Raw genomic sequence first — 15,977 nt, forward strand, 5'->3', positions numbered from 1 at the left:
TTACCCGCCCCCCGCGTCGCCATTGGCTGGTACCGGCTAATTATGCAAGGTGGTCTATCCCCGCTGGTAGGGGGGGAGGGGGTGTGGCCAAATTGTGAAAGAAGTCCTTTAGCAGGCTTAGAATAGAGTGCTTTATTGAGGATATCTCACAGGCTCAGTCATCAGGGGACCCCCTTAAAAAAAAAAAAAAAATTGCAAGATTGTTTACTTAACAAAACTAAACATCAGCTCCAGTTCCGGCTGCAGCTCGTTCATTCCCAGAGCAGAATGCAAGGAATCCCCAGTATTCCTCACACGCCGCGGAGCTGAAGGACCAGCGTGAGACCCTCCGAGACCGCTTGTACCCCCCTCCCGAGCTGGGTTCGTGTCAGGGCCTCCTCCATCCGCTACCCCCCTAGGGTGGCTGAGGCCATGCCGCCGCCGCCACGGCCGCTGTCCTCCTTGCTTTGCGCCCTGCTGCTGTTGCTGCTGCCGCCTGGAGGGGCGGAGGCGGCCGTGCCCCTGGAGGACTTCTACCCCTTCGGCCCGGAGCGGGGGGACGCGCAGACGGTGGCCCAGGACGACGGAGGCTCGGGACTCCTTGACATCTCGGTGGCGTTCCCCTTCTTTGGAGACAAGCACACGGGACTCTATGTAAGTGTGTTTATGTCTTTAAGTGTGTGTGTGTTGCATGTGTGTTTGTGCGGACTTGGCGAAGCAAAGTGACAGGACTCCAGGGGGATGAGACGGAGCAGGGGGGCTGGCGCCCGGCCGCTACACCGCAGAGTTTGTGCATGTTTTGCCGTGTGTGTGTGTTTATACTGCAAAAATCGGACTTTTACGTTTCCAAATGTTTTCTCATGATCTCAGTCATGTTCTGTGACGAAAGAAAGAGTCATCTAAAATGTTCAATCCATTTCCCTCCCTCATAATGGACGCAATTCCCCCCACTCATCTTTACCTTCAACTCAAAAGCTGCGCTGATCCAAAATCGAAAATGATGCAAGCACAATCAACAGGGGACGTGTTCGTCATTTCACCGGTTTACAAACGTTATTTGGCAAACAAGTCAGCCCCTTCCACACCTACCCGTTGAAAAATGAAAATATAAAAAAATTCTCTCATCAAACATCTAATATTTTATAAGCCCGAGATGTTTTCCTAAAGCTGAAATATCGGTCGAAAAAATACGATTTTATATTACGAAACCTTTTTCTGCAAAAAAATATAAAAGAATCCGATCTTTATTTGCTGAAAAATCTGCTTGCGTATGTTTGCGTGCACGTGCATGTAACCTTCATTTGTGCCGTATTAAATGTTTGCCGTATGGTGCGACCCGCAGAAGAACTTTTCACCGGCTTTTCACGCACACACTTTGATGTTCCTTAAATCAACACCACCTGTTGTGTGCGGATGCATCTCCTCCTCCTCTTCCTCCTCCTTCTCCTCATATCTTCAAATGGCCACCAGGGGAGGCTGAGGAACCACAGCAACAATTGGCATAAGTCAGTCAAGTTAGTCACCTTAGCTGCTTTGGAAAGTGCAGGAAAATGTTGCAGCCCATTTGAAGGTAAAAAAAAAAAACTTGTTTGGTATGTAACTTGAATTTTCCCGTAGCGCTTACCTAAGGATATCAAAAGAGAGCCCTATAAAGAAAAAATTTTTTTTTTTATATCATGAAATATTATAAAATAAAACATATAACAATAATATAATGTAGAATAATAAAAACAAAATACATAAAAATAAATATAACAATAAGCACAGTTCACATTGATATAACCCTCATAATAAAATGAGAAATATTTGATTTAACTGAAAAAAAAAGCAAAGTGAAATATAGCATATGTACAATTCCAATATTGTACTCATCTTAAATTGTATGAATATCATAAAATTGACTGAATCGACTAAATGCTGAAAGCGCTTTCCATATTCTGCCCTGCCTTTATTTTGGTCCACTGTGATTGACAAACAAGGAACTTCGGTAACCAGGCAGGCTGTCGCTGTGTTGTTGTGCTTTGTGTGGGGAAGTTTTCACATGTTGCTGTGGGATCCCCCCCCCCCCCATAAGCCCCCCCCACCCCCTCCTCCCACGCCTCAGATAACATGGCAGGGGTCTTCCCCCTGGAACTGTCCAGCTGCTTTATCTTAGAAATGACCAATCAAGGCTTAACGCAACCCAGATGTCAGTCCCGCGCGCCGCGGCTCCCAAAAGCGAGTGGCCCCCTATTTTTTTATTTTTTTTTCCACCATACATTTTAACGCAGGGGTTCGGGAGCGTGAAGGTCAGGGAGGACAGAGCACATGTTTGGAAGCAGATGTGAGCAAGAGATAGTTACGATCTGCCGCTTTTTATTGCGGAGAGAAAGTGGAGAGAAAGAAGAAGTAGGCGGTGCCAGGAGTGAAACACATGATGCATGCACGTAGGAGCTCGCAGAATATCCGGCCAACATCTGCAAGCGCTCATCTCTAAAGATGTTTTTTTTTTTTTTAAACGCTCTGTTTTGAGCAAGCCGAACAAGTTCGTAATAGTTTAGCTTAGCATAGCATAGGTAGCGCACTAAGTTCACTTAACTTTTCGTTTTATTTAGGAAACCACCTATGACCTTATTTCCACTGCGCCGTAATGTCACAACTCATATTTATACTATTGTCACTTAGCGTAGCCTAGCGACGAGAGTGCTAAAACAAGAAGTGGGAATGCACGGGGAGGGGGCTTTTATGCCCACTCGTAATGACTCAAGTTAATATATGATATATATGTATTGCTTAACTTAGCACAAGCGCAATGTGCTGAAACAAGTCGGGGAAGCCTTTGACATCTTCTGATCTACTGGCTAGTAATGACACAACTCACTTTACATCAAGGCCTATATTGTATGTCACTTAGCTTAGCATAGTCACAGAGAGTTAAAATAAGTTGCGCTCTCCGTCGGGGGAACCCTCTCATGTCTCGTTATCAACTGCACGGTACAAAATAATGTTTCAAAAAAGATTTTTAGTTTTGCCACCTGTGCAATGTGAAAAAACAGGAAAGGATGCTTGAAAGGAAATATGCGACAAAAAAAAAAAAGAAGCAAAACAAGCTCGTTAATGAGATGCGAGATGTTCTCACTTGCCGTGTGTTGTTATGTTTGGCAGCAAGTTGTCTAGATTTGTCAAGACATAAACTGACTATTTCCCTTAATTAAAAAAGGAGCCCCGCAATTACCCGCAGAGTCGGCACCGTATTAAAGTTGTTCTGAAAGGGATTTATGGGGCGCAAAGTCTTTGGAGTAGCGGAAACGTCCGTCTTTTGACAAGAAAGAAGTAGTGTTTCCCCTCCTGTTGACGCCTGGGCATGGTCTCCTCCGTTCGGCGGGTTTGCTTTGGCCCGGCGTAAACCACATCAAAGTTTGTTGTCCTCCATAAAAGCGCCGATGCCGGCAGAAACGCACCCAAGCTAAATCCAGGATGTGTCCGCCACTCAATAAACTCCCCCTACCAATCCTCCTCTTTTTTTTTTTTTTTTTTAAAGAAATACCGACAGAGATGTTTCTCCTGCGAGTCTGACCTTGGCTCTGTTTCGCTGGGCAGCACTTGAACCCGTTCACTCTCTCACATAAGTGCAAAGACACCATCCACCATTTGCACGGACAAAAGGTCCTCAGTTCGTCTTAAACGCTCGTAAATTCCCTCTATATATACTTTGTATGTATTTACGGTCTATGCGTTCATGTCGAGTTTATCCAATGTCATCGGAAGGCTCCGAAACACATCATTAGCGCTTTGCTCCGAAGGCGTGGGAGCTTCACAACTCCCAAATCGGCGTCCCTTTTAATTCCCGCTATCGGACGGGCCGACCTCGGCGCCCCTGTTCCGCAGTCTTACGCAGAAGTCCAGGTTCACACTCCATCCCGCTGATGCGAAGGGGAAGAAAACCGTGCTGGGGATCATTAAGTGAGCTTCCGTCCTTGTAGCCAAATAAAACTTCCTGGGCTGTTTTTATACCAAATGATGTTTTGAAGGCGTCAAGCCAAAGCTGGCCGGGTGCCTTCCCCTGACTCTCCCTTCATGTTTTTGTTGTCACATGCTGCTTGGCCACGCGGGCACAGAGGCAAAGTTCATCTCCTTCAAACCTTCCTTCCTACTGACATAACTACCGACGATCTACCGACCAAACCGGCTTAGCTACCTTCCAACTACTTCATTATCACTGACATAAGCATTTTGAGTTGTTTTTTTTTAAAGTGAATTATAAATCAAACGTATTATTATTAGACGTGTGAACTTTCCATCCGCCTGAGTGACTTCCCAGTTGAGAATCTCTCGGTTTGCTCAGCTGCAGTCTGTCCTTCCACGAAATAAATAAATAAACCTCGCATGTGTTTGCCATCGGGGAAGTGCAAACATCTGAGTCACTGATGATTCACTTCTCTCCTCCACAGGTGAACAACAACGGCCTGGTGTCTTTCCTTCGGGAGGTGTCCCAGTTCACCCCCGTGGCATTCCCCATCGCCGGGGACCGCCGAGTCGTGGCGCCTTTCTGGGCCGACGTGGACAACCGGCGGGCGGGGCGCGTCTTCTACCGACAGAGCCGCGAGCCGCTCACCCTCCGCCGGGCGTCCTCCGACATCCGAATGTACTTCTCAGACCTACCTGACTTCAACGCCACCTGGGTGCTCGTCTCCACCTGGCACCAAGTCACTTTTTATGGCGGCAGTTCTACCACGCCGGTATGGAGGTCCACCTCAAACTATGATCGTATAGACACAAACGAGTTGTCTTTCTGCAGGTGAACACATTCCAAGTGGTGCTCATCACGGATGGCGAGCTCTCGTTTACCATCTTCCAGTACAACAACATCACCTGGACCACCGGAAGGCACGCCAGTAGCGGGGGGGACGCAAATGGCCTGGGAGGCATTGCAGCGCAGGTAAGCATGGTTGACAGGACGGAAGGAAACTCTGATTCGTTACTCGGCTCTGATTGGCTACCCGCCTTTCCCCAGGCAGGTTTTAACGCCGGCGACGGTAAAAGGTACTTCAACATTCCCGGCTCGCGCACCCAAGACGTGGCCCAGGTGGAGACCACCACCAACGTGGGCTTCCCGGGCCGCTGGGTTTTTCGCATCGACCACATCAACGTGGAGGTGGGCGGCTGCAATAACTCAGGTAGGAGCGACGCCGGCTTTTGACCAACCGTGAGGAGTTCCTTTCACGCGGTGATTTGTTCCTCCAGGGTCGGTGTGCCCGCACCTGAGGCCTTGCCTTAACGGAGGCCGCTGCATCGACGATTGCATCACTGGAAATCCTTCGTTCACTTGCTCCTGCTTGTCGGGCTTCACCGGACGCCGATGCCAGATCAGTGAGTCGGCTGCGTAACAGTAGCACGAGCCCTCCCTGTGTCTGGACTAACACCGAATTTGCACACCTCACACAGTTTGTAAAATCCGTCTCCGTACTTTGCAGATGTGGACGAGTGCGCTTCGTTTCCCTGTCAGAACGGAGGAACGTGTCAAGACCACGTCAACAATTTCACCTGCCAGTGTCCACCTGGATACACTGGCTCTCTGTGTGAAACAGGTACCATCACTGCTTATGTGTCAAATATGAATTGCAGTACTAGTTCAGGAATTCAAACAAATAACATGAGTTGATAAATAGATGTGGGAAATCCACTCTTCAATTCTGCGGCGTTCTCGTGAACATTCCCACAGCCGGGCGATGCGAAGATGTATCCGACCTCTTGTGATACTTTATTTGACGGCCAGCGGCGCATATTTGCAGCACGAGGGGAGCCGCGTGGCGGATATATCAATCGGCTGAGTAAATATTGGAATATGGATGTAACATTCCGTTGCAGATGTGGATGAGTGCAGGGACGGGCCGTGCCTCAACGGCGCTCTGTGCGTGCAGACTGCTGACAATTTCACCTGCGTGTGCCAGCCGGGCTACACTGGCGTGCTGTGCCAGACAGGTGGGACACAGTCTGTCAAGGCGGACAGTCAACTGGCGTTTATATAAACAAAAGTTGGAGACGTAAGCATTTAAAAGTGGCAAAACCAAATGAAACATTACTGCTAGCTTTATGCCATCGTGTGATGTGAAACACCATAGATGGGCTAATAGAAATTAGCATCATTGTCAGGTTCACTGTACTCCCATCTTTTTTTTTAGTTTGTATTTCAATAATAATTTGATTTTCTGTCGTAGAAATGGACAAGTGCGACTCGCGGCCCTGCTTGAACGGAGGCCAGTGCGTCAATCGCGCCTTCAACTTTACCTGTCTTTGTCCCGCTCCATTCACAGGAGTCGTCTGTGAGTCAGGTGAAATTCAGGTCAAAAGACCTTTTTGTCTACCGTGTTGTCACATGACGTGAGCCAATTATGAATTGAATTCATCGTTTTCTTCCCCACAGAGCTAATGGAGCTTCAATTCAATTCAACCGAGTCCAAAAACCAAACTGGTGAGCTCAACTTTGCCCACATTTTGGTCGTCTTCTTTTTTTTTTGATCATTTTCGTCTTTGCCTGCAGCCAAGAACAGGATCTGCCAATCGGACGGCGACTCCGGCGCACACCGGTGCTCGTGTGCTCCGGGATACTACGGCGACATGTGCCAAGGTAAGCCTGTCCGCGTCCGGACGTTGGAATTCCACCCGCTGCCTTGGAAGAGGTAGCGTGCTGATGCATCGTTGTAATTCTCCATACTGACACATTTGAGTCGACCCGAGGGTTAGGCGGGCTGCCTCCTGTAAATATTTCTTTTATGGAGCATTCTTTATGAGTTTACCAACAAAAGAGGAAGCGCTTTTGTCTAGACGGCCAAATGTTTGTTTATGAGGGGATACCGCAATCTGCGGTATTCAGTCATTGCTTCCCGCCGCGCAAATATGAGGCTACTTATTTGCTCCTCTGGAGCACGGCCAGCACGCCACACTGAGTATCAAAACACAGGCGCAATTTTGGAGAAAAAAAAGGGAAAACGAGTCGTGTCGTATTCGGAACGCGGAGACAAAATCATACTGCGAGAATGAATTCCTACTTTTTAAGGATATCGAATATTTTTTTACAGTGTGGCGAAAAAAAAAACATTTTTTATTCCAATTTTCAAGCCCAAAATAGAATTATTTCATCATATCATATAAGTGATGCTATATGTTCATTGAATTGGAAGCAAATGGCGTTAAAAATGCATCAATATTCAGCTTTCTGGTATTCGATGCGTTTGACCCCGCCGTGATGGTAAAATCCGACTCAAACCTTGACACTTTGACTTACGAATACCTCTTAATCCAAAAAAGCCATGTGGAGAATATCAAGTGTTTCTATGTTGATTTGCGGCGGCGAGAGAGCCGAACCCAGCAGCATATCGTGCCTCGCCGTGGTAAAGCTCTTTGATAGCGGCGCTTCGGCAAACAGCGTGCAACTTGTCACCCCTTAGCGCAACTAAGCGTCTCCTAAATCTTCCCAAATGCTTTTCTTGGAACGGCAAGTGGAGCAGAAAAAAAAAAAAAGAAAAGAAAAGCAAGCAGGACATCAGCGAGCGCCTCATGGCTTCAAAGGTAGCCAATGAAAGAGCACGTTGTACTAATGAAGCTACCGCTAATGGGCCCCAGGGTTCTCCCCACATCGGTTCCGTATCACGAAAGGAATAAACTTCAAAGGCCAGGGATTTTTCTTTTGCGTGGTACGGCTGCTTCCTCCGCCTTCAATTAGGATCCAGAACTTTTTTGTCTTAGTTGTCCCGCTCGGTCTCCCACTGGTGTTCCAAAGGGTTCAATTTTGGGGCCCCTGCTGTTTTCATTGTACTTGCCGCCTTTGGGTCCCATCTTGAGAAAAACGTGGTATTTCCTTCACAGTCCAAAAAAAAGAAAAAAAAAAAGCTTTCTCATCCAGGTCTTTCGTGCCTGAAGGAAATCATGGGAAAGGTGTGATTATTCTTCATGACTTGCATTTTAGGATGTCGGAATGAATCGAATCGGTTGAGGAATGTGGAAGCAGTAGAATGTCAAGTAGCAAAAAATATGAAGATATTTTTTTTTTTTGGGTGGGAGCAGTGTGTGTGAATGCGCTTCACCGTCGACACAATAATAAGTCACATGGCAGCTAATCAATAACAAGATGAAAGACGCTCGCTATTCGCTACAGATGGTCGCCATTCATTCACCATTCCAGCTCGCAGCCTGCCTTTTGTTTACATTTGGATCAGCACCCAAATCCACTCGCTAACTTTTGCTATTTTGCGTGGCTGCAGAGCAATGTCTGTGTCAGAACGGCGGCGTCTGCGCGGATAGCAACGGGACGTGCAGATGTCCCGCCTCCTACACGGGGCTCTACTGCCAATTCGGTAAGTCTGGACTTGACCCGTTTATCGTTTCAAAGTGGCCTGATGGTGATTTTGTGCTTTGCGTTCAGAGGTGACGCAGACGCCGTGCAACAACAATCATCCGTGTCCCGACGGGGGTCCGTGTTTGGAATACGGCGGTGCGTACCTGTGCACGTGTCAGACCAGCGCTGCAGAACTGGACCAGCAGGACTTTTACCCTTATGGTAAGAGTGCTCATTCAAGGCCACTAAGACTTTTACAAACATCCAGTGTATTTGTTTGGTTCATATTTTTGTAGAATAAAGTTGTATTCTTGATTAATTAAAATATTTAAATTTTTTATTGAATCATTTTCTTTTCAAATAACAAAAGGTGTAATATTAATAAACAATATATTAAATATAAATAAATAATAATAAATACATTTTTCCAATCTGCTCAAATAGCCCTCGGCAGTTTTGCGTTTTTTTCCGAAGGAGAGCCGGAAGGAACACAGTCAAGTGTCGCTTTGTGTTTTTCAGTACAGCCCCAATCCGTCTGCGACTCGAGCCCGTGTCTCAACGGCGGCTACTGCTACGAGCGCGACGGCGGCTACACGTGCCAGTGCACCCACGGACACTGGGGCAAGCACTGCGAGAAAGGTACCGACATCAATTAGGGTGGGCAAGCCGACAAAGTCACAAAAATGCAAATGTTACCTACGTGTGCTTTTAGTGCGACTCAATACGTGCGCCTCCGGTCCGTGTCGCAACGGGGGCTCGTGCAGGGAGGAAGCGGGCAGCTACAGATGTGTGTGCCCATACAGGTTCACCGGAAAGCACTGTGAAGTGGGTGAGTGGGCCCTTACACATAATGCATTTTAGAATGAGGCTGTAACCACTGAGGGGGCGGGGCACTGAAACATCAAATCCGGAAAAGTACCAGATATGTTCCAGATGCAGCAAATGCTTTCATTTTTTTTTTTTTTGTCATTTAGGGAAGCCAGATCCGTGCGCATCCAGTCCTTGCGTGAATGGAGGGACGTGCTTCCACTACATCGGGAAGTACAAGTGCGAGTGCACCGACTTCTTCACCGGAAGACACTGTGAGGTCAACACTGCCACGCACCGTCACGCAGGTCAGCCACCCCAAAACAATCGTGTTTTATTTAGAGGTTGATTGTTTTTGCAACCAACGTTGCTCCTATAAAAAGGAAAAGCGACTTTTTTTTTTTTTCTTCACAATCATTTTTACTTCGATTTTGTAATGTTACACGCTGCCCCAAGATAGGACAATATTTTGGTCCGATTCCACCTCTAATCTGACGCAACCTCGTGGCGCTCCGATGACCCTGGCCGTGTCCATGTGACGCTAATCTTAGCGTGGTTGCTGCCCTGTAGCGGCACAAGCCCGTGTACAAGTAGAAGCGAGTAAAAGTTATTTCAAGTCAAAGTCCAGGACATATGAGCATTGAGGCCAAGCTCGTTTTAGTCTCAATGTGCCCCTGTTGCTAGTGCCATGTCCTGGTGGCAACTTTATAGTTTTTGAAATATTTAATTGAGTGATTTCATCTTCAAATAAATGTGTTAAAAAAAAGAAAATTCATAAGCTCAATGGATGTGGCTGCCAAGTAACATTTTATTTCCACTGGTCTCCTGGTGGGATTGAGCCCAATGAAATCTGCCTAGCAACAAGTGACAATGTAAACATGACTCAGGAAGTAGCCTCCAAACTATTTCTTCACTTTTTGTGAAAAATACAAAATTCTTTTTGCATCTCTGTTTTTTTTCTTCTTAAGAATTTGTTTTTTTTTCCTCAACGTTCTTTCCTGCACTTGATTGTTGCAGAGATGGGTTGCGGGCCGCCGCCGCAGGTGGAGCACGCCGACGTTCAGTTCTTGTCCACCTTGCCGGGATCGCTGGCCGTTTATCTGTGCCAGGCGGGATACGTGGCGGTGCCCAGAGCCACGCAAAGTGTCTGCGGCGTCCAGGGCGACTGGAGCCAGCCTCCCGTCTGCGAAGGTGCGCCACAACAACCCACAATCCAATCCTCAAACGGATTCCCATAAAACAAATGTTCTATCCTTCCTCCAGAACTCAACGGCTGCTTGTCTGAGCCGTGCCTCAACGGCGGGACGTGTCGCAACCACGGAGGCTCTTACGTCTGCGACTGTGAGCAAGGCTATAATGGAAACCAATGTCAGACAGGTAAGTGCTTCATTATTTTTATCCGGTTCAATTATTTCTAATTTGCACTCTATTCTTTGTAAGACGTCAACGAGTGCTTGTCGGAGCCGTGCAAGAACGGAGGAACCTGCGAGAACCAGCCGGGGTCCTATTTGTGTCGCTGTCCGGTGGGCCTCAAAGGACGCCACTGCCAAACGGGTACACATAAAACACGCTGACTGTATTATTTGTTACAAAACAGACCTCAAACATGCTCGTGTGTGTTTGTGTGCATGTGTGCGTAGAGCAGGACAGCTGCGAGTCCAACCCGTGTCTGAACGGCGGCGTGTGTCGTGCCTCCAAGCGGACGTACGCGTGCACATGCAAGGATGGCTTCTTCGGCGACCGGTGCCAGATGTGTAAGTGACTTTCCCCTCCTCCCTCTCATCATCCTCAGGTTCAGCCAGTTCACACTTTGTTTGGGAGCAGCGCTGTAACAAGTGTTTGACTCTGCCGCCCCCTAGTGGAGGACCCCTGCGTGCTGCACCCTTGCGGGAGCAGGGGTGAATGCAGAAGTGACAGAAGAGGCAACTACGACTGCGTGTGCAAAGCCGGACACACGGGGAAAGACTGTGAGAAAGGTCGGACATCTTTATTTGAATTGATGTACTATTTAGAAGTTTTCATCTTTTTGACCTGGCTCCCTAACCTGTTCCCAGATCTGCTGCCCCCCTCCGGCCTGCACGTGCAGCGTGTGGAAGAGAGCGAGTTGGAGCTACGCTGGGACCAGCCGGAGGCGTCCTCTACGGCGTGGCTGAGCGGCTTCGTGGTGACGTACGCGCCGCACGGCCGCGGAGGCGCCCGCAAGGTGGACTTTCTGGACCGGCAGAGCCGACGGCACGTGCTGCGAAGTCTGGTGCCCGGCCTGCTCTACAACATCTCCACCTACTCCATCAAGCGCAACGCCAACAGCGACCACGTCAGCAGGCCAGCCACCGCTCTCATACGCACCAGTCAGTGGCAGACACACTTTTCTCACAGATACTACTAAAAGGCTCTCACATACACAACTGAAATGTGTTTGTCTAATACTCTGAAATGCGAAATACGTGTCAATAGCATGTCACTCGTGTGTGAAAGCATTTCAGTAGCGTGTCATCAGAGGAGCGTTTTTTTCCGTCAAGCGCTTATACTCATGTTGACGGTTTTGTTTCTTTTCAAAAAGGGCCTCGGCGGGTGGAGCATCTTCAGGCGCTGAACGTGACGGCGTATGACGCGCGGCTGAGCTGGAGCCTCAACCTCAAGGCCGCTCGACACGCGCCCGTCAGCAGGATTCGAGTCACGCTAACGTCTGAGGACGGTGGTCAAACGCAGACAGTCCTGCTCAACACCACCACCAGCGAACTTGCCTTCAGGTCAGACCCTGAAACAGTCACAAATCACTCCCAACTATCTTACTGTTAGGTCTAAATACCATCAGACATTAAACCACACACTGGAAGGAAGAGGAGAAAAGAACCAGAACAGGTTTACTCGCGAGGAGAACGATAGAGAGAGGAAACTCGGTTACAATCTCCATCAATTCTGAGTTCTCCCTCCACGTGCTCCTCTATTTAATGTTTTGGTTTCCCTGGTTACAGAGGCGTTGCTACACTAAAGGGAGGGGAGATTGTGTCTGTAGCAACGCTGATTAGCAAAAGAATGTAGTGTGGTGTGAATTAGCACTTCATTGTCGACCCGTGACCCCCGCAGAGTTTGCCCGTCTGTTCTCTTCCAGTTGTTGGCCGAGTCGTCTCCGAGCGAGATCAGATAACTCCTGTGGAACAATGCAACTAAACCTTGGCTAGACTTTATCTACTTAGTAAAGTAACACGCAATAAGAACGAGTGACTTGTCCTAAACACTTTAACAAACATTGAGTAAATATGGGATAACTTGTAACCATCTATGAACCAAACCTACAGTTAACTAAAAGGAATGAAGTTTCTTTCAACCAAATAAGAACATTTCGCCTATGTAAATAAGCTCTGCTCATTGTTAGTGAAGGCCTCTTACAGAAACAAAAACACACAGATAACATAAGGACAGGAAGGATAAAATCCACAGGGATCAAAAGGAATCCCTGTCACTCAAGAGAAAAACCTAGATGAAAGTATAGCCATAAACTAATAAATGACAAGGCTTTACTTAAATTATTCCAACACTTACCTACTTAGCAACCTATCTTGTAACCTCCAATTCTACCCACCAACTAGCTAGCTGCCTACTTAGCCAGCTACTTAACTACCTACCTTTTAAAGTTGTATAAATCCCAGAGCTAGTAGGCAGTAATTAAAATGCTTTGCTTGGCCAAAGTGTGTTTTTGTTCCTACCACTAGGGGGTGATGTTGCACAACTCTGTAATGTAACATCGACTGTCATGATCTTTTCAGTTCTCTGCTTCCTGCCCACAAGTACACGGTGGACGTGTTGGCGCAAAGTGGACTCAGACCCGATGAGTTTCCCTCCACAAGCCACTCGGCAGGACCCTTGCACTTTTGGACACGTAGGATTCCTTTTTTTCGAAATAAAATTGATTCCTCGCCAATTTCATTTCATTTGTTTTGTGGTGTTGCCTGCAGGGCCATCCCCCCCACAGAACTTGTCGCTGGCCCACGTGACCGCCAACTCGGCCGCCATCACCTGGACCCGCCACCCGGGGCTGGTTTCGGACGGCTTTGTGGTGAACGTGACGCGAGGGCTGACCACCAGGAGCCGCTTTCTCCCCGGCGGCCTGGTGGGCTCGTACACGCTCCGAGAACTGACGCCGGCTCAGCTCTACCGCCTCGCCCTCACCTCCGTCAAGAAGGTGGGACAGGAGCAGATCCACAGCCAGCCTCAGTACCTGGACTTCACCACCTGTGGGTACCACAAGTCCACCTGACAATTTGACATTTGAATGAAGTTTTGAAATGATTGTGTTTCTTTGGGCTCAGTGCCGATGGAAGCCAGGCCCGGAAGAAGAGAACGACCGATCAAGGAAGGACGAAGGCTGTCTCAGCCTCAGAACCAGGGAGGTGGCGCGGAACCAAGGTGGGAAAATACCAAGAAAGATAATACCAAAAAAATAATACTTGTACTGACATGGATGTTCTCTCCAGATACACTGAACTGATTGACAGGAGAGCAAAGATCACAGCCAAGTTCACACACTTGCCAAGAAAAGCCGTTCGACATCGGCCCAGTAAGCAAAGTAAAACACAGTGTGGATTTAAAAATGCATTTTTGTAAAACTGTCAGCTATGTAGTATTGTGTAGTAAACATATATCGATGTCGTTCTGGCCATTTGAGCTTTTCTACAGCTGCGTGTTTGTGTGACGTTTGTTTACGTTAAGGAGGTCCCCCCCCCCCCCCAAAAAAAATCTCTCGCTTAAGTCGTTCCATGTGTGTCTCTAGATTAGGCAAAAGGATCTCTTGGGTTGTTTTTTTGACATGTTAAGATGTGTTGTTATGCTTTGCTAATTGAATTATGCCGCCGATGACATCATCAACTCCAAAATGGTGACTACGGTGTTGTTCCAGAGCTCCTCAATTCAAGTTACTGTAAATTTGTGAAGCTTTTATTATATTTTTTTTAAATTATATTTTTGCTTGGCAGAAGCCCAGCCGCCGGTTCGATTGGAGAGGATGGAGGAGACCACAAACAAAATCAGCCTGGCGCTGGAGATTCAAGAGGAGACCACATCCGGGGCGAAACTCGGTAGGAGCCGCCCCGTCATTCGAATTGAAGTTTTGAAGATTTGGACCACCATGCTGCTTGTTTTGTTTCAGAGTCGCCTCAGGACTGTCTCACTTTGACCTGCCTGAATGGCGGCACATGCAGAAATGACGGTGGCGACTCGCACGTCTGCGACTGCACCACTGGGTTCAAAGGTGGACAGTGTGAATTGTGTATGTTGACCCACACACACACACACACAGCTACATTTGGTTTTAGTACATGAAACCAAGAATACGTTTCAGAACCACCCCATAGGTGAAAAATCTTATAAATCATGTAGAATAAACTTGATAGTTTTTCAACCACTAGATGACTTGTAGGAGAACAATCCAGTGTGTTGAGTTTTGTCCTGGATTTGAACTTGGTATCCGTGGCAACCAAAGCAAGAATCATACCCCACGGAAGACTTTAATCACCCCCCTTACTTGTCACATGGCAATTGAAACTTCTTGGACTTTGACACATGGTGGCCAAAGTGACAAGTCAAGGGTTTCTTTCCTTCACACTGCGGCTTGCTGCTTTCTGAGTATGATTTTTAGCTTGGGGTCAAATGGGTCTGTGGTGCAAAACCTAGAAGAACCGTATTGTCATCCAGAGGATGTTTTTTTCTGCAAACCTTGCAAGATCAACATCAGCAAAAAGAAAATAAATACTTACAAAAAAAAACGAACTGATTTGTAGGTAAAAAATAAAGCTGGTCAGAGTAAAAAAAAATCACATTTTGAAATTTTGTTTTTGCGCAGCGTGCCAGCGAGTGCCTCACCCGTGCACCCGCCTCTACTCCGAGACAAAGAGCGAGCCCGTGTGGGAGGGCGACGTCTGCCATTACGTGTAAGTATCCCCCCTTGTAATGTTATTTGAATTTTTTTTCAAGAATTATTCTAAATATATACTTTAAATTGCCACTATTAATACAGAAACAACTGTTGGGTATGTTAAACAGTAAAAAAGAAAATGGAAAAGAAATTCCATCTTTTCATTTCAAATTTTATTTTTTCAATTGCTCACAAGATTGTGACTATTCTCAGCCTGACTTTTTTTTTCTAATCCTCCATTGTTCCTTTTGTTGTTCTTGCAGGTACAAAAGAATCTATAAGGTTCAACAGGATGTTTGCTACCAAGAAGTTTGCGAATCGACGCTTCAGAAGAAAAGTCAGGGTGAGTTCGGATCTGATGTCACAATGATAATAAATTGAATCAAAAAAATAATAATGATTGTCATCTTCCATAGTAACAGTCAGAAGAACAAGCAGACAACAGTGAAGGTTAGTCTGATTTGCTTTAACCACCAGAACAATAACAATGATCACAAATGGCCAAAAACCCGCATCTGATGTTTTTTTTTTTTTTTTAATTCTAGAACATTTGGAGGCCAGCACAAGGACCGTACCTATGGAAATGTCCATGTTGGTGTCAATAATGTCCGTGAACTAGCTGGTTGAAAGATAAGATAAGACGAGGTTCCGCTGGTGTTTGTGATGGACATCCTGTATCATTTCAGGCTCCAGAACTCTGACAACCTCCTTGCGAATTGCAAGAATTCATCTCTCCCTATCTCTGATGATGGCGCAGTGTTTTCTTTGTAAAATAGCTTGATTATTATTGTTATTATTATTTGTGTTATTTTTATGTATTAGCAGGCATCGCTGCTCGTTATGCTGTACATAGTGTTCATAGGCCAATTTTGTAGGTGAATATTTTAATAATAAAAATGTTAAAATGTCCATATGGGTTGGTGCCTTTTATTCTGACAGTCATATTTTTTTTTGCAGTACAAGCAC

The 15,977-nt window shown here is 46.7% G+C and overlaps 1 protein-coding gene and 1 long non-coding RNA gene across 4 annotated transcripts; one reads left to right on the plus strand and one right to left on the minus strand.

Moving 5' to 3' along the window:
- Window positions 1-411: 411 nt before the first annotated feature.
- Window positions 412-15,920, plus strand: sned1 (sushi, nidogen and EGF-like domains 1). Of its 3 annotated transcripts, XR_009717856.1 has the most exons (33): window positions 412-633; window positions 4,410-4,697; window positions 4,757-4,897; window positions 4,973-5,135; window positions 5,203-5,328; window positions 5,433-5,546; window positions 5,827-5,940; window positions 6,177-6,290; window positions 6,383-6,430; window positions 6,500-6,586; window positions 8,220-8,312; window positions 8,381-8,515; window positions 8,813-8,932; window positions 9,006-9,122; window positions 9,268-9,408; window positions 10,118-10,291; window positions 10,364-10,477; window positions 10,541-10,654; window positions 10,741-10,854; window positions 10,960-11,076; window positions 11,155-11,448; window positions 11,661-11,850; window positions 12,868-12,980; window positions 13,057-13,335; window positions 13,411-13,507; window positions 13,576-13,667; window positions 14,074-14,175; window positions 14,247-14,366; window positions 14,940-15,027; window positions 15,275-15,354; window positions 15,428-15,461; window positions 15,557-15,617; window positions 15,698-15,920. XR_009717856.1 is itself a non-coding variant. In XM_061297074.1 (32 exons), the coding sequence occupies exons 1-31, from the start codon at window positions 412-414 to the stop codon at window positions 15,457-15,459; spliced, it is 4,143 nt and encodes a 1,380-aa protein (XP_061153058.1). In that variant the 3' UTR covers window positions 15,460-15,461; window positions 15,557-15,920. The 3 variants fall into 3 exon arrangements, 2 of the variants coding, with proteins under 2 accessions (XP_061153058.1, XP_061153059.1); XM_061297074.1 differs by having other exon boundaries at window positions 15,557-15,920; XM_061297075.1 differs by having other exon boundaries at window positions 13,576-13,658; window positions 15,557-15,920.
- LOC133166845 (uncharacterized) lies at window positions 468-3,951 on the minus strand. The gene is made up of 3 exons (XR_009717860.1): window positions 3,853-3,951; window positions 1,380-1,455; window positions 468-605 (listed from the first exon to the last, which is right to left on the minus strand). It is a non-coding gene; the product is annotated as an uncharacterized LOC133166845 (long non-coding RNA).
- Window positions 15,921-15,977: the final 57 nt, after the last annotated feature.

Source organism: Syngnathus typhle, linkage group LG14 (genome assembly GCF_033458585.1).
Source record: "Syngnathus typhle isolate RoL2023-S1 ecotype Sweden linkage group LG14, RoL_Styp_1.0, whole genome shotgun sequence".
NCBI lineage: Eukaryota > Metazoa > Chordata > Actinopteri > Syngnathiformes > Syngnathidae > Syngnathus > Syngnathus typhle.

Excerpts from the sequence above, each read along its gene's own strand:
- sned1 (XM_061297074.1), top strand. The coding sequence starts at position 412 with ATGCCGCCGCCGCCACGGCCGCTGTCCTCCTTGCTTTGCGCCCTGCTG. Across the intron at positions 5,941-6,176 it reads TGGCGTGCTGTGCCAGACAG|AAATGGACAAGTGCGACTCG; the intron begins GTGGGACACAGT and ends TTTCTGTCGTAG. Across the intron at positions 8,313-8,380 it reads GGGGCTCTACTGCCAATTCG|AGGTGACGCAGACGCCGTGC; the intron begins GTAAGTCTGGAC and ends CTTTGCGTTCAG.